General features: G+C 42.5%; 1 protein-coding gene across 2 annotated transcripts in view; it reads right to left on the bottom strand.

The window, feature by feature from the left end:
- HIBADH (3-hydroxyisobutyrate dehydrogenase) overlaps nt 1–19625 on the bottom strand; it is a 126754-nt gene extending 107129 nt beyond the window's left edge. Inside the window, exon 1 of one of the 2 annotated variants that reach the window (XM_047763149.1) lies at nt 19469–19625. In XM_047763149.1, the coding sequence (XP_047619105.1) occupies nt 19469–19493 (25 nt within the window). In that variant the 5' untranslated portion in view covers nt 19494–19625. Of the gene's footprint in view, nt 1–9296; nt 9490–19468 lie in introns of those variants that run through there. The other variant, XM_047763148.1, reaches the window with a different exon arrangement.
- Between the last annotated feature and the right edge of the window lie 2126 nt (nt 19626–21751).

Below are 21751 nucleotides of genomic sequence, written 5' to 3'. Positions count from 1 at the left end.
TTGCTTTCAACCAGCTTAAAACACAAGAGGGAAACTGCACACAAACACTAATACATGAGAGTAAAGGACAAGGTACCAAAAACGATGCTGATACAAAAGGAGAACTCATCTGGTTTGGAAATTTGAAAATGGGAGCATTAGACCTGGGTATTCTAGGATGGGTAAGATTTCAAATGGAAGGAGACAAGGAACAAAGGGAACGCCATGTGAAAAAGGAATGAGTATATATATATATACATATATATATACACACACACGTATGTATGTATGTATGTATATGTATATGTGAGGAAATAGGAGAGCCAAGAAAAAATGAATAATAGTACAAGTTAAAATTTGTGGGAATTTTACTATATGCCAGACACTGTACTAAACGCTTTATAAATAGCACTGTCATCATATCCTATCATTAAGCCTATCTTCCAGCCAAGATCCCGGGCACTTACTTCAAATAAAAATGCCCAAGACTTCACAAAGCTGTAACGCCAAACCTCAGAGCCAGCCAATCTGACTCTAGGTTCTTCACTTTAAACTGCACAAAGAAACAAAACAGCAAGATTAAGACTGAAAGAAAAAAAATGCTACCACAACATGGGAGGCTGGGAAGCATGTCAATAAACACTTGGGCTGTATTTTACAAGCAAGAGGTAGTACTACACTGTTCATGCCCCCACCCGCCCCAAATCCCTACGTTGAAACATAATTCCCAACGTGAGGGCATCTGGAGGTGGGGCCTTCGGGCAGTGACTATATCACGAGAGCAAAGCAAGATGGGAATTAGTGCCTTTATAAAAGAGGCCCCAGAGAGCTCCCTCCTCCCCTTCCACCACATGAGGATACATCTTTGGAACAAGAAGGGGCCCTCACCTGATACTAAACTAGATACGCCTTGATCTTGGACTCCCCAGCCTCCAGAACTGTGAGAAATAGGATTTTGTTGTTTATAAGTCACCCACTCTACAGTATTTTGTTACCGCAGCCCAGACTAAGACAGTTAGTTACTGAAAGGCTTGGGCAAGAGAAATGACAAGATGAGGCCCCTCCGAGTTTCAGGAACAGAAATGAGGCACCGTGTACAACAGATGAACAAAAAGAAGACCCTGGAGGCAAAGAGGCCGATACAAAAGTAACAGTGGGGAGTTCCCATTGTGGCTCAGCAGGTTAAGAACCCAACATAGTGTCTGTAAGGATGTGGGTTCGATCTCTGGCCTTGCTCAGTGGGTTGAGGATCCCATGTTGCCACACGCTGCGGTGTCAGTCACAGATGCAGCTCGGACTCGGTGTTGCTGTGGCTGTGGTGTAGGATGGCAGCTGCAGTTCTAATTTGACCCCTAGCCTGGGAACTTCCATATGCTGCAGGTGCGGCCCTAAAAAGAAAAAAAAAGTGACAGTAAGCTAGGTTTGTCTAATCCACTCAAGCCGTTATAACAAACCTACCATAGAGTGGGTGACTTAAACAGCAGGCATCTATTTCTTACAGTTTCGGAGGCTGGGCAACCCAAGATCAAATAGGCAACAGATCCAGCGTCTGGTGAGAGACCCCTGGCCGGCTGGCAGATGATGCTCTTCTTGGACACTCACATGGCGGAGGGCAGAGGTCAAGCTCTCCTGCCTCCTTTTAGAAGGACACAGACCTCACTCATGAGGGCTCCAGCCTTACCAACTAACTACTCCCCAGAGGTACCGCCTCCTCATACCATCACAGTGGGGACCAGGATTTCGACACATGAATTTTGTAGAGCTACAAACATTCAGTCCACAGTAAGGTCAGTTAATAAAGGGTGGTGGCCGTGGAAAAGACAGATATGAAAAATATTTCAAACACAGTAGCAAAGGAACATAGCAATAGATTATAAGCATATGAATTATATACATAATTACAGAAGAAAAGGATAATGACCTTAAAACAAAGCAACAGGAACTATCCAAAACAAAACACAGAGGGAGAAAGAAGAATTTAAAAAATTAAAAGGGAGTTCCCGTCGTGGAGCAGTGGTTAACGAATCCAACTAGGAACCATGAGGTTGTGGGTTCAAGCCCTGGCCTTGCTCAGTGGGTTAAGGATCCAGTGTTGCCGTGAGCTGTGGTGTAGGTCTCAGATGAGGCTCGGATCCCGTGTTGCTATGCCTCTGGCGTAGGCTGGCAGCTACAGCTCTGATTACACCCCTAGCCTGGGAACCTCCATATGCCACACATGCGGCCCTAGAAAAGGCAAAAAAATAAAATAATAAAATAAAAATACTCAAATTGACAGAACAATGTGAATCAACTATAATAGAAAAAACTTATTTTTAAAAATGCAGGAGTTCCCATCGTGGCGCAGTGGTTAATGAATCCAACTAGGAACCATGAGGTTGTGGGTTCGGTCCCTGGCCTTGCTCAGTGGGTTAAGGATCCGGCGTTGCCGTGAGCTGTGGTGTAGGTTGCAGACGCGGCTCGGATCCTGAGTTGCTGTGGCTCTGGCGTAGGCGGGTGGCTACAGCTCCGATTCGACCCCTAGCCTGGGAACCTCCATATGCCGCAGAAGCGGCCCAAAGAAATAGCAAAAAGACAAAAATAAATAAATAAATAAAAATGCAAAAAAAAACCCACAAAAAACCCTCATGGCCAAAAGCTATACCAAGACACATCATAATCAAAATGCTCAAAAGCACAGAAGAAAAAAAATACTATGCACAGAGGAACAAAGAATGAAGGCTGATTTCTTGTTAGAAAACAAAGCAAGTGAGAAAACAGTAGACCATCTTTAAAGTACTGAAACAGAAAACTATCACGCTTAGGAATCTATCTAGCCAGAAGAATGGTACATTTATAAATACTTGTACATGTAAAGAGGCATGAGGAAACGGGGGGGGGGGGGGGGGGGGGTGAGACGTTCACTGTCTTGATATAGGTAACAATGTGATGGTTTCACAGGTACATACATGTCAAAACTGATCGAACTGTATAAGGTGAAATATGTGCAGTTTATTGCAAGTCAACTTTATTGTAATAAAGCTGTTTTGAAAAAGTCAACATGTTTACAGAAAAAATGAACTAGGCAATTCTCAATCAAAAGATACTAAAGTGATATACCAACCAAACGCAACATGTGAAGTTTGAATGGATCTAAATATAAGACATTCTAAAGAAAAGTATGAAATTTTAAACATGCACTGTGTATTAGGATGACACCAGGGAAGTGCCGACTATCTTAGGTAATGGTAGTTTGGCTCTGAAGGTGATATGTGCTTAATCATTTAACGGTGAAAGTGTCATGATGTCTCCATTTTACCTTCAAATGATATAGGTGGGATATGAACACATTTGGAAAGAAATAAAACAAATATGACAAAATGTTAACAATTGTTGACATGAAGCAAAAGTACGTAGATGTTCATAGAATTATTCTTTCAAACTGAAATTTTTCATAATAAAACTCAGCACCTCTATATAGAAAAAATATCATGAATATGAGAAAATACAAACAACTAGGACACTTGCAAAACATAAAAAGGGCTAATTCATATGCACATAACCTTATTTTTTTAACTTTAAAATATGGAAGAAAAATGTAATAATCCATTGTTTTAAAGTACACCCAAAATCACAAAGTGACAGTTAACAGAAAATACTTTTTCTAACTTTGAAAAAATGTTCAACTTCTGTCATAACTAGAGTAATGCAAAAAAAAAAAAAATGTAATACTATTTTCACTTATCAGTTGGAAAAACGTGTTTCTCTGATAAAACTCACAACTGGGAGTTCCCATCGTGGCACAGTGGTTAACGAATCTGACTAGGAACCATGAGGTTGCGGGTTCGGTCCCTGCCCTTGCTCAGTGGGTTAACGATCCAGTGTGGCCATGAGCTGTAGTGTAGGTTGCAGATGCGGCTCGGATCCCGTGTTGCTGTGGCTCTGGCGTAGGCTGGCAGCTACACCTCCAATTCGACCCCTAGCCTGGGAACCTCCATAAGCCACAGAAGCGGCCCAAAGAAATACCAAAAAGACAAAAAACAAAAAAAACTCATAACTGGCGAGGAATGACTGCAAAACATACTCTCAGAGAGACAGTGAAGAATTACATACTATGTAGACTTTTTGGATGGCAATTGGAAAAAGATCTACATTTGAATTTTATTATAAAATTTAAAACTTGTGTACTCTTGACTCTATCATTCCATTCCTGGGAATTTATATTATACGTGAGGGGTCAATATGCTTTTTCTTAAAAGGGTGAGGTGGTAAATAATTTCAGCTTTGGGCCATGAGGCCTCTGTCACAGCTATTCAACTCATCTACTCTAGTTTTAAAACAGCCATATACAAGATAAAAACAAATAGCTGTGCTTGTGTTCCAATACAAATTTTTTTACAAAAACAGAGGCCCAGTTATTAAGCCACAACTTGCCAACCCCTTCTACATATAATCTCTGAACAACACAAAAATATAATTATAGCACTGTTTCTAATAACAGAAAAATTGTAAATAAATAAATACACATTAACAGGGCATTTAATTCATAATAACTGTATGTTAACAAGGCACTTGATAATTCAGAGAAAAGCAATACAGGGAGTTCCGTTCATGGCTCAGAGGTTAACAAACCCGACTAGGATCCATGAGGATGTGGGTTCAATCCCTGGCCTTGCTCAGTGGGCTAAGGATCCAGGATTGCTATGAGTTGTGGTAGAGAACACAGACATGGCTCGCAACCCATGTTGCTGTGGCTGTGGTGTAGGTCGGCAGCTGTAGCTCCGATTCGACCCCCAGCCTGGGAACTTCCATATGCCAGAGGTGTGGCCCTAAAAAAAAAAAAAAAAAGCAATACAATGAAATAGTATGCAATACTCAAAAGAATGTGATATGCCTATCTAAAAGTACAAGGAAAAAATCTCCAGGATAGGTTATTAAGTGGGAAAAAAATCAAGATGCGGAGCATTATACATAGTAATACAAGTGTATGAGGAGAAAAAAGAACACATATGCATTAAATGTTTCCAAATTTCTGTAAGATACATAAGAAAATAATTACAGCTAGACAACTGGACTGATGGGTTGGAATTGGAGAAAAGTGTCTTGACTTTTTACCACGTGCATATAACTTTTATAACTACTTTCATAATAAAATGAAATAAATCATCACAGAGTATTTAATAACATTATATGAATGAATTACTAACTATAGAAGTTTCATCCAGTGGGGATAAAAGTCGGTGATGAAACAAAAGTAAATACAGCGATAAAGTGGACCCAGCAAAGGTAATCTGTATTGCAGCAATCATTAAACAAACTCTGCGGGTTGTCTCTCCAATGTCCTTTCCTCCGAGACCCTGGCTCAAGTTCCAAATTAACTAAACCAATTATGGCAATGCCATCTCTCTGCAAATGACCATTCATAGACTGGCAGTCCTAAGCAAAAGACTTGGAAATGCTATGAAAAATCAGAATATATCATAGGAAATGAACTAGAGATTAAAGAAAGGACTATATCTGATCAACAAATTCCTGCCATTCTCAATATCAGTACTTAAGTGGCAGCCAGAAGGATGGAGAAACTAGCCAGAAAATTTAGCAAAGTTAGTTTCTCAATATATAGATGTTAGGAGTTCCTGTTGTGGCTCAGCGGTTATCGAACCAGACTAGGATCCATGAAGAAGCGAGTTTGATCTCTGGCCTTGCTCAGTGGGTTAAGGATCCGGTGTTGTTATGATCTGTGGTGTAGGCCAGCGGTTGCAGTTCCAATTCGACCCCTAGCCTGGGAACCTCCATATGCCATGGGTGCAGCCCTAAAAGACAAAAAGACCAAAAATAAATAAATAAACAAATGTATAGATGTTAAGTTTACAGATTATGACTTCTTTCTCCAACGGGACATGAGCAAAGTTATCCGCATCTTGGTAGCATGAAGTGCTACCAAAAATCAGGCTACTCTAAACTTCAAAATGCAAAAATTGGTAATGGGTTAATTATTTTACATTTCCAAAATTTTTGTTTTCTTCTCATCAAAGTAATTCATTGTAGAAAACTGAAAACTATGAAATAGTATAAAGTCACAAAGGGAAAAAGCTAATCTCACTACATAGAAATCAGTTAACATTTTGTATATGATACCAAATTCCAGTTTTTTGAACGCATTTTCTTTTTTTTTTTTGGCTTTTTGCTATTTCTTGGGCCGCTCCCGCGGCATATGGAGGTTCCCAGGCTAGGGGTCGAATCGGAGCTGTAGCCACCGGCCTACGCCAGAGCCACAGCAACGCGGGATCCAAGCCGAGTCTGCAACCTACACCACAGCTCACGGCAACGCCGGATCCTTAACCCACTGAGCAAGGGCAGAGACCTGAACCCGCAACCTCATGGTTCCTAGTCGGATTCGTTAACCACTGTGCCACGATGGGAACTCCTGAACGCATTTTCATTGCATCATGAGACTATGCTGTATATGTAACTCCGTGTCCTACTTTATCACGTATTATGTCATAAGCATTTTTTTGTTTTAATGCTAAGAGTTACTAAAGTAAGGGTAGTGACTTACTCTATATGGCCTTTATTATTTGGGTCAAGTTATTTTAGAAATACAGTTGACCCTTGAACAGTGAGTGGGGGTTAGACGCTCCGCACAAAATCTGAGTATAATTTATAGTCAGCCCTCCACATCCGTGGTTCCCAATCTGCAGATTAAACCAACTGTAGTACATATTTATTGAAGAAATCCACATAAAAGTGGACCCATGTGGTTCCAACCCATGTTGTTCAAGGGTCAAGTGTATTCTCCTTATGTAATTTCACAAGTTTAAGGTCAACTTTTAGTCCCAGGGCCATGGGCTGCCTTTCAAAGCTTCATGTGCAACCCTAGAAGCTAATGTAAAGAGAAAAAGTACCATTATATATTTTATTTACACAATGAGTTATGCTGTTTTGAAAGCTGATCTCTTTTCTCATTGAAGTATAGTTGATTTACAACATTGTGTTAATTTCTGCTGTACAGTAAGGTGATTCAGTTATACATACACACATATACATTTTTTTAATATTCTTTTCCATTATGATTTATCATAGGACAAAGAATATAGTTCTCTGTGCTATACAGTAGGACCTTGTTTATCTGAAAGTAGACTTCATACACACAGAGAACCAATAATAAAGAAAAGAAATGTATTCCCATTTCTGTGCATAATGCTGGTTAATTTTCCCATTCCACTTTCTTCGGTCAGTCACTCTAACATGATGTGATACAAATTATTTTTCCTCATACATGTTAGTGAATCACAATGACTATAGAAAGCCAACATCTGCAACTTTTTGGTCTGTACCAAGAAGTTTGAAACTAAATTTAATTGCTTTTTAAGTTAAAATATAAAACGGTGATGAAACAGTAATCTATGTCTTGTTTAAATTTCTCATTTTTCTATTTCCTTTTTGATGCTTCAAGATATGCTATTAACCAGCAACTTTTAGGTCTCATTTTTTTCAAGCTGTAAATAACTGTATGCATCTTTATATTACCTTCCATATGGTATATCATCTTAAACACATTATGAAGACAAACATCCCACAGAATTTAGAACGCTAAACCTTGTTACGATTTGACATGGTTTAGACTCCAACCAAAATGACATGAAAATTTTTTTAAGAATCCAACAGACACTTTTGTAGTAAATTAACAAAAATGTTTAAAACAATTCCACAGGGTAAAAACAACTACTGAAGCATTTTAGACAATCATCACACAGACACACACAAAAAACTATTCAAAATTTGTCATAAACCTATTAAAATGTCAACATCTTCAGGTCAAAGAACAAAATCATATGCCAAAGTAGTCTACCAGCATTTCCAGGTAGGCCTTTCCAATCTACAGAAGCAATTATTACAGTCACAAGCCTCAGACTTCCATATGAATTATAAGAACTTCTATAATGCGAAAAGGTTCTTCGAGGGTCATTACAACATTGTTAGAACATTGTGAAAAACCACTAAACAGCACACATATCTTCCTTGACTAAACACAACTGAAAGAATTGTTCAGTCATGTGAAAACTGGTAACTCCAATTTGGAAGGACTTTTTTGTATTTCAATAGTTGTAGCTCAAACAGTGGTTACAGTCAAGTTTGGCAAATTCTTTGAGTTTGTATCTTACTCCTGTGATTCTGTATCAGACATCTGTTCTCTCTCATCACGTGGCGTTTTCCCTTTTCAAGGCAAAAAGGAAATTCCCTCTTCTGCTTAGGTTTTTAGGAAGGAGGAGGAAGAGAAGCTGTTAGGAACGATACTCCCAGTCTGCTATATTTTTTAAGCAAATATCGGAAAAAATTAATACCAGATCTTTCTCAAAAATCCCAAATATGAGCACACTAAACAGTGCATTGTTAAAACAATAAAACTTGAACAGGCAGACAAGAGCGGTGTCCCTACAAATCAACCGATTTTTCAATTAAAGAGGAATCCAGCTGTGGTATAAAGTGCAGGAATCGGTCCTGCTGTACTATCCTAATTCGCTTATCCAAGGGGCTTCGGGTTCTCTCACCTGAGAAATGCAAGATTATTAGATCTCTGTAGATCTAAAAGCTGCCTCTTCCTAAACTGATGGTCAGCCTCCGTAACTTCTAGGGGCATGGGGGGTGGGGGAGAGAAGGGAAACAGGATAGGTTCAGGTCACAATTTTGAGGACGTTGAAAATACTCCGGTTAATTATTTGACAGAAGTGCCATCTTCAGGTAGCAGTTACACAGGGGAAATAGGGGAAAGCCCGCCTTGCCAGCCAACGGTGACTTAAAACTGTGCTGCAAAGACTGATCACCAGGGTTTTATAGATCCACAGGAGTAAAAACACCTGTAATGATTAAAGCATTTAAACAAAAATCAAGCCCTGTGGCTGGAGGGCGCGCCCACCTAGGGTGGAGAGTGCCCCGGGGGCGCTCAAAAGCCAACCTGCGCCGCAAAGCCAGGGGTCACTCGGGTGAGTGCAGGGTCTCCCCTGGGGCTGGGCCCTCGGATTGTCCTCAAAGTCTTAAATCCAAAGAAGCATGACTCGGACCCAAATACTCTTTACCCCAAGCTCTCTCCATCCCTTCCTAAGTCCCGAAAGTACGCTGAGCCCCATACAAGTGGATCCGGGGTGGGGAGGGTAGGGGAGAAGCAGTAGCGCTGCGAGCCCCAGACGCAGAAGAGGCCAGGCCTTAGCACCAGCAAAAATGTTGAGTTTTAAGCCCCAACCCAACCGCAGCGCCTCTGGTGAAAAGACCTCTTTGGCCGTCCGGGCGCGGGAAGCTGGGGGCCGGAGGAGGGTCGGGGGAAGGTGACACGAGGTCCTTACCCGCTACAAGGCTGGCCGCTGCCGGCCGCTGCCGGCGGCTCCAGTACAGGAGGCCAGAGGCGGCTCCACGGAGCCGTAAGGAGGCTGCCATGCTGCCCCCGCCCCGCCTCCCCACGGTGACCTCCTCGGCTCCTGGCTCACCCACTGACTGCTAGGGTGCGTGGTGCGGCGGGCGGGCTCAGCTGCGGCGTGTGGCCGCACGCGCACGCGCTCTGCCGCTTGGGGCGGGCCCCTACCCACAAGGGGAGGAGCGCGACCTCGAGAGGCGCGGCCCGCGCAGTACCTAGGCCGTCAATCCGGGAAAGTGGACCAATCGGAACTCCCAGGTTCTCCGCCCTTTGAGAAACACCAATAGGAGACTTTCTGGGACGCTCAGCGCCTGAGCCCTGGCCCCGCCCCCATACTCTTCCCTCATTTGCAGACCGCCGGCTGAGGTCTGCTTGTTTACTAAAGTGCAGAGGGTGTGTGGGAGGCGGTGGCTGTCACTCACTGCCGCCCCCTCCTCACAGCACCTGACCTCCCAGAACCGCCCCCTCGGAGTTTCGTAACTGCCCGAGTTGCTTCCTTGCAGACGGGGACATAACTTTGACTCGGCCCGTCGGCTGCAAAATTTAAGCAAGAGCAGAAATTCCCAGTCTTCCCAAGTGCAGGGATCCATTTTTAACTTCAAAAATCCGTGGGTCTCCTAATGTTAACATTTGTGTTTTTAATGTCTGTTCATTGAGAAACAGCCACAGAAACCTATCATGAATGCAATAACTGTTTCAAACTTGTTTGATATTATTTAGCCCAGCAGTTTATTCCTAAATTTGAAAAATGGTAGGGAAACAACATTCTTCGCTTTGAAGGACAGAATTACTAGCAACTTGCACTCTCTATTCCAATATATATTTCTGTACTGTTTGAAAATTATGCATCCATTTCATAAGCAAAAACTAAGGGTAAATGAAAATGCAAAAAGTAGTGTGGTTGTAGGTGTGTCAGAGAGAAGGATTTGTGCATTCTTCTGTCGGTGCTTGGTGTGCATGTTTGTTTTTTTCTTTTCATTTATTTATGGCTGTTTGTGGCATGCAGAATTTCCCAGGCCAGGGATCGAACCAACCATGGCCACAGCAGTGACAACACCAGGTTCTTAACCCCTAGGCCTCCCCTAGTTAGCTCGTGCTGTATGTATTTGAATCTCTGAAAGGGATAATCGCAGGGCTTCCAATCCTCACTGACCCCATGAAAGGGTTAGGAGCCATGGGCACACCAGAAAAAGATTTGCCATTTTTATAGAAAGGAGGAAAGAGAATGAGGAGTGGATAGGGCAATAGGAACCACTCCTTGAAATTTATTTTATTTATCCATTTGCCTAGGCTGTTCTTACCCAACCTTTTAATCTAAGTAGCAAAATGAACAGTCATATGACTTTGTCCTTTTTTTTTTTTTTTTTTTAACCTCTGCTCAGTCACTGATGTTGAAATTACCTAAAGAAATTGGATAATTTCCAAGCAGGCTCTCTAAGGGGTCAGGGCATGCTAGCAATGTTTCCAGAAACTGGTACAGCGGGCAAGGTAGAGAAACAATTCTCTTCTTTGGTTTTCTCTCCACCCCAACTGTCTACTTCACATCAAGATTATTTCAACTATTGGGACAGTCTCCTAGATTTGGGTCTCTGCCCAAATCTATTTATTGGTTTCTGGAGCATTTCCTACCTGATCCTCTCTTCCTGGTTTATTTAGGGTTTAGCTAGAATAGACCTCCTGCAACCAATAAATGTAGCCCTACAGGTTTCTATAATTAACTGTTGAAATGCCTCTAACTATGTCAACCTACATAGTAGAGCTATTTACAAAACAGGCCCACCTATCAATCGCTCTCCCAGCTCCTAAAGTTTATATCCCAACCCTCTTGAGGGTTTATATCCAATCAGATGGTTTTTGTCATTTTTATTGTGAGCTACTGTTTTTGTTTCTCTGGGTTGTTTAAAGGACTCTCTTCTTGAAAATGAGTATTTCTTTACAAAAGTCTGCCCTAGGAATAGCGTTCTCCTAGGACTGGAAGGGGGAAGAAGGAGCTCACAAAGAAGAGCAAACAGAGCTAGATCTTTTTAATGTGCTTTTTTCTTTGTAAACTGATGTGACAGCTTTGAAAAGGGGAGTGAATGGCCTTGAAAGTTTGATTCTTTTTGATCAACTAGGTCTAGGGTATAAGCCACAATTTCTCCATATTGTTACACCATGTAGGGTATTTTTTTTGGTTTGTTTTTTTGTTTTTGTTTTTGTTTTGTTTTTTGTTTTTTAGGGCTGAACTTGCGCTTATGGAGGTTCCCACGCTGGGGTCAAATCAGATCTGTAGCTGCCAGCCTACGCCACAGCCACAGCAATGCCAGATCCAAACCATGTCTGCGACCTACAGCACAGCTCCCAGCAACACCAGATCCTTAACCCACTAAGCGGGACCAGGGATTGAACCCACATCCTCATGGATACTAGTTGGGCTGTTAACCCAGCATTATGCTTTTTTAAAGTAACTTTTACTGTTTGAAAATGCTTACAGATTTTATCTGCAAAGGCAGTTACTGCCTTTGACTGTTTTTATTTGACTGCCTTCCTGGTGTCTTTGTTGAAAAGGCACTGCAACTTCTCCCTAAGTCACAGTTATGTAATTTTGCTTGAAATTGTGTTTCAGTGCATTATAGGCTCTTCACTTCGGTTTCTGCGAGGATGCAATAGATATATTTTTCCCTGTTCCTCCCACTAAGTACAACTGAAGACTCTGAACGTTTTATATATATATATATACACACACACACATATATATATATACATATATATATTTTTTTTGGCTTTTCTAGGGCCACACCTGCGGTATATGAAGGTTCCCAGGGTAGAGGTCTAATCTGAGCTGTAGCTGCCGGCATATGCCAGAGCCATAGCAATGCCAGATCTGAGCCAAATCTGTAACCTATATCACAGCTCACAACAATGCCGGATCCTTAACCCACTGAGCAAGGCCAGGGATCGAACCCAAAACCTTACGGTTCCTAGTTGGACTCACTGACCACTGAGCCACAACGGGAACTCCTCTGAACGTTATATTTAAAATAAACGTAATAGGAGTTCCCACTGTGGCTTAGCAGTAACAAACCCAACTAGCATCCATGAGGATGCAGGTTCAATCCCTGGCCCCACTCCATGGGTTAAGGATCTGGTGTTGCCATGAGCTGCAGTGTAGGTGGCAGAGGCGCCTTGGATCTGGCAGTGCTATGGCTGTGGTGTAGGCCAGCAGCTGCAGCTCCAATTGGACCCCTAGCCTGGGAACTTCCATATGCTGCAGGTGTGGCCCTAAATAAATAAATTAGTTAAACATAATGAAACTGAGTCCCCCTAAAACTGAATTCCCTTACTGAGTTGATGATTAATCTCTTTATCCAGAAATATTTTATTCCCTTTCTTGTCCTATGCTGCACCCCTCAGGATGGAGAAGTATCAAAGAAAAGAGGGAATTGAAAACAAGAAGGATTCTGCAGGGTCTTTCAGAACAAAAGCCCAACCCTTGTCCTCCAGGAATCTGTAGAAAAATGGGCTTTAGTCTCCCAGGCAGTCCCTGAGTTCCAAACAACAGGTTTAAGCAATTAATGATGAGGACCAAGAGTCAGGACTCCTAGTTCCTCCTGAAGGAACGTAGATAACAGTCTGATGCAGATCTTTGAGTTGGGCTGATCATAAGCCGAGAGACCACAGGCTGGTTGGAATCAGAAGACTAAGATACCCTTGGAGTTCCCCCTGCAGTGCACTGGGTTAAGAACCTCACTGCAGTGGCTCTGGTTGCTGGTGAGGCAAGGGTTCCATCCCCAGCCTGGCACAGTGGGTTAAATGATCCAGCATTGTCACAGCTGCAGTTCAGATTCATTTCCTGGCCCAGGAATGGCTATGTGCCACAGATGCAGCCCCATTAAAAAAAATTGAGACTCTTGAAATATCACCTGGTTACCTCACCACCAAATGATTGGAAGGTCCATGAGCTGATCACCCATCCTAAAGCCCTCTCCCCTCACACCGTCTTTAGAACCCCTTAAGTGAAAGCCACTGGGGAGCCCAGGTCTTTTGAGCATGAGCTGCCCATTGTCCTTCCTTGGCACCCTGCAAAGAAACCCTTATTTTGCTGCAAATGTCCACTGTCAGAGTTTGGCTTTCTGTACTGTGGGCACACGAGCCCTGGCTCTATAACAATAAGAAAACTCTGAAAGGTGGAGAAAAGAAGGTATGCTAGCTAGGGACTTCAAGATCCAAAAAGGAACACAGCTGTAAGTTTTGGGGCTTTCAGTTAACCTTTTATATTGCATACTGGGTGCCGGAGAACCCAAAAAGCGGAAACGCAAAAAGGCCAAGAGGCACAAACAAAAATGCCCCAGGGGGAGGATGCTCTCTTTAGCCAAAGGACCAAAGAAGGGGCAACCTAGCAAGATAGATAACCTTTAGAAAATAACCACACTCCTGCCAATAAATAGTGCATGATAAAAGCCTCTGGCCCCCACCTCACCCAGACCAGCAAAGCATCCCAAGTATCCTAACACCCCAGTCTCCTGACACCTCAGCCCCACTGGTGTGCTGTCAGGGAAGGCCAAGTAGAGGGCCAGAACTTTTCCCGCCGCCAAAAGGTAACAAGTACGCATCCACACACATGCCCCCCGTCCCTATCCTCCAACTGTCACTGGAGTTCACTCAGAGAGTCTGGACTCCCACCCCCACGTGACAGTAATGAGGCACCCTCCCACTCCTGGCCCCAGTGGAGTGAGAGGGGCAAAGTTGAGAGACTGGACTTCCTCCACTACCTAGTGGTGAGGAGGCCACCCATCCTGGCCATGGTGTCAGTGGAGGCCACTTGGGGAGTGCTCCCACTCTCTCAGCTAGGGAGGTTTCAGTAGAAGCCCAGTGGGGAGTTGAAACTCCCCCGCCTAACCATCGGTAATGAGAAGCCCTGTCCCATCCCATTGGTGTCAACGGAACCAAAATAGGGAATCTAGACTTCTTTCCCTACTGGGTATTATCAGTTTCATTGCCAGAGTAGAGTCAGAAAAAGCCAGCGAAGAGATTAAGGGAGTTCCTGTCGTGGCTCAGTGGAAACAAATCTGACGAGTATCCATGAGGATGCAGGTTTGATTCCTGGCCTTGCTCAGGGGGTTAAGGATCCAGTGTTGCTGTGAGCTGTGGTGTAGGTCGAAGATGTGGCTCGGATCTGGTGTTGCTGTGGCTGCGGTACAGGCTGGCAGCTATACCTCCAATTTGACCCCTCGCCTGGGAACTTCCATATGCCCCAGGGTGCGGCCCTAAAAAGACAAAAAGAAGAGGTTAAAATAAGATCCAGGAGTTCCCATCATGGCGCAGTGGTTAACGAACCCGACTAGGAACCATGAGGTTGCGGGTTCGGTCCCTGCCCTTGCTCAGTGGGTTAACGATCTGGCGTGGCCGTGAGCTGTGGTGGAGGTTGCAGGCGCGGCTCGGATCCCGCGTTACTGTGGCTCTGGTGTAGGCTGGGGGCTACAGCTCCGATTCGACCCCTAGCCTGGGAACTTCCATGTGCCGCGGGAGCGGCCCAAAAGAAATAGCAAAAAGACAAAAAATAAATAAAAATAAAATAAAATAAAATAATAAGATCCAGAGTGCTGTAATACCAAAACATCCAGGTTTCAATTGGAAACCATTCATCATGTCAAGAACCAGGAAGTCTGCAATCTAATGAAAAGAAAGAGAAAGTCATACAAAGGTGACAGAGAAGTTAAAATTATCTGACAGATATTTTAAAGGAGCCATCAGAAAACTGTTTGGATGAGCGATGAGAACGCAATCAAAACAAGTGGGGAAGAAATAGACTCAGCAAACAAATGAAAGATATGATGAAGATATAAATTGAAATTTTAGAATTAAAGAATGTAGTAGCTGGGAGTCCCCGTCGTGACTCATCGGTCACGAACCTGGCTAGTATCCATGAGGATGCAGTTTCGATCCCCAGCCTGGCTCCGTGGGTTCAGGATCCGGTGGAGCCGTGTGCTGTGGTGTAGGTCACAGATGCAGCTTGGACCTGGTGTTGCTGTGGCTGTGGTGTAGGTCAGCAGTTGCAGCTCTGATTTGACCCTCTAGCCTGGGAACTTCCCAATGCTGTGGGTGCGGCCCTAAAAAGAAGAAAAAAGAATGTAATGACTGAATCAAAAAACAAAACAAAACAAAACAAAAACCTCAAAGAATGAGCTCTACAGTAGAATGGGGAAAAGAATCAATGAACAGGAAGTTAGAAGAATAGAAATTTACCCATTCTCAACAACAAAGAGAAAACAGACTGAAAAAAAAGAAAAAGAGGAAAAAAAAAAAGCACGGCTTCTGGGAATTCATATGACAAAAGGCCTAACATTCACATCCTCAGAATCTGGGAAAGAGAGGGAAAAAAGACTTTTCCAGCAAGGCTCAGGCTATCTAATTATTTTTACCTCTGTCTCCAAGCTATTAATCTTATTCACTCACCTTAAACGATACTGTCTCTCTTGCCAGACCACTCTGAACTCCACGGCCTCTCTCTCTCCCTCTCACTTTCTTCTCTCTCTCTTTTTTTTTTTCTTTTTTTTTTTCTTGGGCCGCTCCCGCGGCATATGGAGGTTCCCAGGCCAGGGGTCGAATCGGAGCTGGAGCCACTGGCCTACACCACAGCTCACAGCAACACCAGATCCTTAACCCACTGAGCGAGGCCAGGGATCAAACCCACAACCTCATGGTTCTTACTCGGATTCGTTAACCACTGAGCCACGACGGGAACTCCTCTTTATTTTCTACTGCAAGTTCTGATATCTCTTCTCCACCCTTCAGTCTTTTGGACTCCACTCTAAATGACCCTCCTCATGCAAACGCCTAATTACAAAATAAATGAGCCACGGGCATGTAATGTACAGCGTGGGGAACGTAGTCGGTCACGATGCAGTGTCTTTGCGTGGTGCTGGGTGGTTACTAGACTCACCCTGACGATCATCTTGAAATGTACACAAATAGCGAACCCCTCTACTGTGCACCAGGAACACAGTATTGTAGTTATACTTCAAAAGCAGAGTCATAAAAAAAGAGATCAGATTTGTGTTACCAAACGCAGGGGTTAGGGGTCAGGGGAATTGGATGGAGAAAGTCCAAAGCCACACATTTCCGGTTATCAGATAAATAAGTACTAGGGATGTAACGTACATCTTGATAAATACAAGTAATACTGCTGTATAATATATGTGAACGTTGACAAGAGAGTACATCCTAATAGTTCACTCAACTTACTGTTGTAATCATTTCATGATGTAAGTCAAATCGATGTACTGTACACCTTAACCTTATACAGGGCTATATATGCCAATTATATCTCAATAAAGCTAGAAGGGAAAAAATAAATGACCTTCCTCAAGAAGTTTGTTGTGTTTGTTTTTTGCAGGGTTGGGGGTGCAAGCAATAAACAAGCAGTCAAGAAAATGATCAAGCTTAGTTAAGAAACTATATCTAAGGGTACTTTCCAAAATTGTACCCGTTAGCATCAGGTTTAGCTGGATGAAACAGAAAGGCCAAATGATAGCCGTCTGGTTTATCCTCGCATAAAGGAAGTCTAGATGTAGATAGACCAGGGTCATTATGGCACCTCTGAGTTATCAGAAATCTAGGCTCCTCTCTTTGTTTTACTGTATGCACTGGTTTCTAGCCTCATGGTTATTTTATCATCTGTGGGAGCTGCTGGAGGTCCCAGATAACAGTAAACGGAGGGGAAAAGGGAAAGGAAAGGGGTGTGCCAGTGAACTGTCCTCATTCTCAGAAGTCTCCCTTTAAACCCTACCCCGCAGTTTCCCTTCCTCACTGGCCAGAACTTAGTCCCTTAGCCATTCTTAGCTGCAAAGAAAGGTTAGAAATGTAATCGCTTAGTGGGGGAGTGGGAATGCGGGTTGGAAGAAGAGTGGATTTGTAAAGACAATGGCCAGTCTTTGCCACAGGCAGTTTCAAAAATATTTTGGAATATAAAATGTTGCTAAAATAATTGAATTGTGTCTCAAATTGAAAGCATATGTCTAAGGACATACTCCTACATTTATTTAAATGGATTAGAGTTTGTTACTCATAGAAATTTACATATATATACATACAAGTTAGTATACACAGATATAGCTCCTTGGTCTGGCATCTGAGAGCATCTAGAAGCAATAATATTCCAGTAGTAACGAGCATACCTAGTATCATAAGTTTTGCAGCTACCATGTCTATTGACTATGGTAGTCAACAGTTATCAAACCTTATAAATATGGATTACTAAGGTTATTGAATACATTTAAATTACCATGAAATAGGAGTTCCCGTTGTGGCACCGTGGAAATGAATCCAACTAGTAACCATGAAGTTTCGGGTTCGATCCCTGGCCTCCATCCCTGCCATGAGCTATGGTGTAGGTCACAGATGTGGCTCGAATCTGGCATTGCTACGGCTGCGGTGTAGGCCAGCAGCTACAGCTCTGATTCCACCCTTTGCCTGGGAACCTCCATATGCTGCCGGTGTGGCCCTAAAAAAAAAAAAAAAGAAGTTTTTAAAGGATGTATATAAATGATGACTACTTTAATTCTAATAAAGATAGCATATCAATTGAAAGTTCAGGTTAAAACTGACTTAAAATTTTTAATTTGCTTAAAGAAATCAAAGGAATGCATTTGTGCCCAATACAGAAAAGAACATGCTGGGCCTGGTGTTAGGAAGACTTGTTCTCTCTCTTATACTGCACATCCCTGGGCTGTAGAAGACCTTCCTTCTGGAAGAGAGTGAAAACTTTCTTCTTCCCAGAAACTCCCCTTCTGATTGGATTCTAGCTTATCTCTGAACCAACTACTAAGGCCAAAGCAATGGAATCAGGCCCCACTTGCAGAGCTAAGCTGAGGTCATTCTCACTCAAACCAAATGATTTGAGAGTCATGGATGAAGAGGTAGGTACTATTGTTTCTTGTTTTATTTTGTTTTTTTAAACCCATAGAAGGATGAAAAGCTACAGAGTAAAAATAATAATGGTCAACCTCAGACAGTGACCGAGCAAATTAATACATGAACATGACTCTAGACAGGTTATTAAACTAGAGCTCCAAGTAAAATCTGTCTCCCAAAATGTACTACAGTGCTTTAAAAAAACTGACATCAGAATGCCTTTGAACAAGTCATACATTCTCCAGTATTCATGTCATATGCTTGTATAACCTATTAGCCCTCTTTTTTTTTTTTGTCTTTTTGCCATTTCTTGGGCCGCTCCCGCGGCACATAGAGGTTCCCAGGCCAGGGGTCGAATCGGAGCTGGAGCCGCCGGCCTACACCATAGCCATAGCCACGCCAGGTCCAAGCCGAGTCTGCGACATACACCACGGCTCATGGCAACGCTGGATCCTTAACCCACTGAGCAAGGCCAGGGATCGTTCCTAGTCGGATTCATTAACCACTGAACCACAACAGGAACTCCTGTTAGCCCTCTGTGATTGAGTATGCAGTGCATCACCTTTGTTCTATACCCCATGTATCAATTATAATAGAATTAACAGAGGGTTTTGGCTTTGCTTTTGTTTATTTAATTGTACTTAAGCATATAATTAACAGAGACCCATAATATAATTTTAGGAATCTTCAATCACTCTGCTATTTCCTAGTCAGATTATTTCTTATGGTTCAGTCCATCTGTGAAGACCATAAAGGTGTGGTTTGGAGTCCCAAATTTTTTTTCTTCTATTGAAGTATAGTTGCTGTAGTTGATGTACAAAATAGTGATTCACAATTTTTAAAGGTTACACTCCACGTATAGTTACTATAAAACATTGGCCATATTCCTCATGTTGTACAATATAACATTGTATCTTATTTTATCCATAGTCGTTTGCATCTCTTAATTTCCTACCCTTATATTCCCCCTCCCTTCTTCCCTTGCTGGTAATCACTAGTTCTCTATATTCGTGAGTATGCTTCTTTTTTTGTTATTTGTTATAATCAAAATATGTATTTTTATATATTTATATATAACAGTGTATAACTATATAAAAATATATGTTCTTTAGAATTTATATATTTATATATAATGAAAAATACAACATATATGTCAGATTCCAAACATAAAGGATAATATCTGCCTTTCTCTATTTGGTTGATTTCACTTACCATAATGCCCTCCAGGTCCATCCATGTTGCTGCAAATGCCAACATTTCCTTCTTTTACATGGCTGTTTTTGATTTCATTTTAAAGAGAAATAGATTTGAGTACATTTAAATGCTAAGGGGATAAAGTCAATAGTAAGGCTGAGTTGAAGGAGGAGGCTGGTAGAAGATAGCTTTGGGGTTTATTATTGAACAATCCCCAGGATTCTTCCTCTTTTTTTTTTTTTTTTCCCCTTCTTTTGGCCACACCCACAGCATGCGGAAGTTCCCAGGCCAGGGAAGGAAACCCGCACCAGAGCAGTGACCCGAGCCTCTGCAGTGTCAGCTTAACCCTTAACCCCTTGATCCTTAACTTGCTGAGCCATCAGGGAATTCCTTCTCCCTCTTTATTTTGTTTAGCTTAAAGAAAAATACATCCACATTTAGTATTTATTTGAAAGACATATTGTTGGGAAAAAAGCACATAGAGTGCCTCAGTTAATAAAGCTATGGATTTTCTTTCCAGCAACAAAACAAACTTGAATTGATACCAAAATATAAGCATAGTCACCTGTAATAATTCTTTTTTGTCTTTTTAGGGCCACACCTGTGGCATAGGGATGCTCCTAGGCTAGGGGTCAAATCGAGCTACAACTGCCTGCCTACACCACAGCCACAGCAACTCTTGATCTGAGCCATGTCTGTGACCTACACCACAGCTCACTGCCACACCAGATCCCCAAACCACTGATCGAGGCCAGGGATGCAACCCGCATTCTCATAGATGCTGGTCGGGCTTGCTATCGCTGAGCCACAAGGGGAGCTTTCCATCACTGTCATTCTTGTAAACATCAGTAGAGAGACATGACTCTGAAAATGGAACAGTCATATGTGGTATTACCTACAAAAAAACCCAGCTGCTTCCACAGCTGAGAAATTTCATTTTCTCATGTCTAGCAGCAGTCAGGCCCTGAAAGACTGGGACGAGTCTAAAATGCACAAGAGACCACAGCAGACACTTGAATGCAAATGTACTAATTCGTGGGGAGAAATAAAACATCAATCACTTCTTCTGTAGGCATAATTAACACATTCTCTCCCCTGTGATGAAGCTACATAGAAAGCTAAATCATCAGAAGCCATTTCAGTGAGTTGCCAGAAATGTTCAAAGTTCATGGAGTCAACTCTTTCTCTCCTGTAGGGAGACCTACATGGAACTTAGAAGGTTGCTTCAAAAGCATGAAGTAGGGAGATCCCGTCGTGGTGTAGCGGAAACGAATCCGACTAGGAACCATGAGGATGTAGGTTTTGATCCCTGGCCTTGCTTAGTGGGTTAAGGATCTGGTGTTGCTGTGACCTGTGGCGTAAGTGGAAGACAGCCTCAGATCTGATGTTGCTGTGGTTGTGGTGTAGGCGGGCAGCTGTAGCTCTGATTTGACCCCTAGCCTGGGAGCCTCCATATGCCATGGGTACGGCCCTAGGGGAAAAAAAAAAAAAAAAGTGAAATCAAAAACCAATGAATTAAATTCTATTAAATGTCTTTTCACTTTTGTCACCATAGTTATAGGAAGTACTCAAAATCAAATGCCTAAATCTCCCATGTTTAACTTCAGACTGAGAGCGGTGTTGCAGCTGGGGCCAGGGGTAAGTCAAAGACTGACGGTAAGGCTTCCTTTTCCCTGGAATATAGACACTACTGATATTTGCCTCTGTGATTCTTCTCTTTTCCCAAGGACTGTCTGAGAGACTGTTGCTTGTCAGATTTTCATTTGTTTTAGAAGAAAAGAAAAAGAAAAAAAAATCTCCGTGGGAAGTTCCCATGTGGCATAGTAAGTTAAAGATCTGGCATTGCCTCAGCTGCGGGATAGGTTGCAGTTGTGGCATGGGTTTGGTTCCTGGCCCAGGAATTTTCTTAGGCTGTGGGTGCAGCCAAAAAATAATCTCCCTGGATTGGTGGACTTTCTGGGAACAATTGCCTTTATTCTGAGAATGTGGTGGGCAGGCAGTGGGGGGGCATGCGGGTGGTAAAAATCTTTTCTTTTATGCCATGGTGGTGGCAGTAGTCTGGTGGATCTTTTTCATGCCTGTCTTTGGTAATTAAAAAGTTGGCAGCTCTTTATCAGGGCCTTTTTTTTTTTTTTTCTGAGTCACAAAACCTAAAGCCCTAGAACTACTGTTCTGTTCTCCCATCAATGAATAACCATTTTTTTGAAAGACACTTTCGTTAGATATGCTAATAACTTCAAACGGGCTACAATGAAATTTTCTGAGCCTTCAAGCTATCCTTCAGGGGATTCATTTTTTTAA

The sequence above is a fragment of the Phacochoerus africanus genome, chromosome 16 (assembly GCF_016906955.1).
Source record: "Phacochoerus africanus isolate WHEZ1 chromosome 16, ROS_Pafr_v1, whole genome shotgun sequence".
NCBI lineage: Eukaryota > Metazoa > Chordata > Mammalia > Artiodactyla > Suidae > Phacochoerus > Phacochoerus africanus.
Note: the sequence above shows the minus strand (reverse complement) of the source record. Positions and strands in the feature narration are given on the sequence as shown.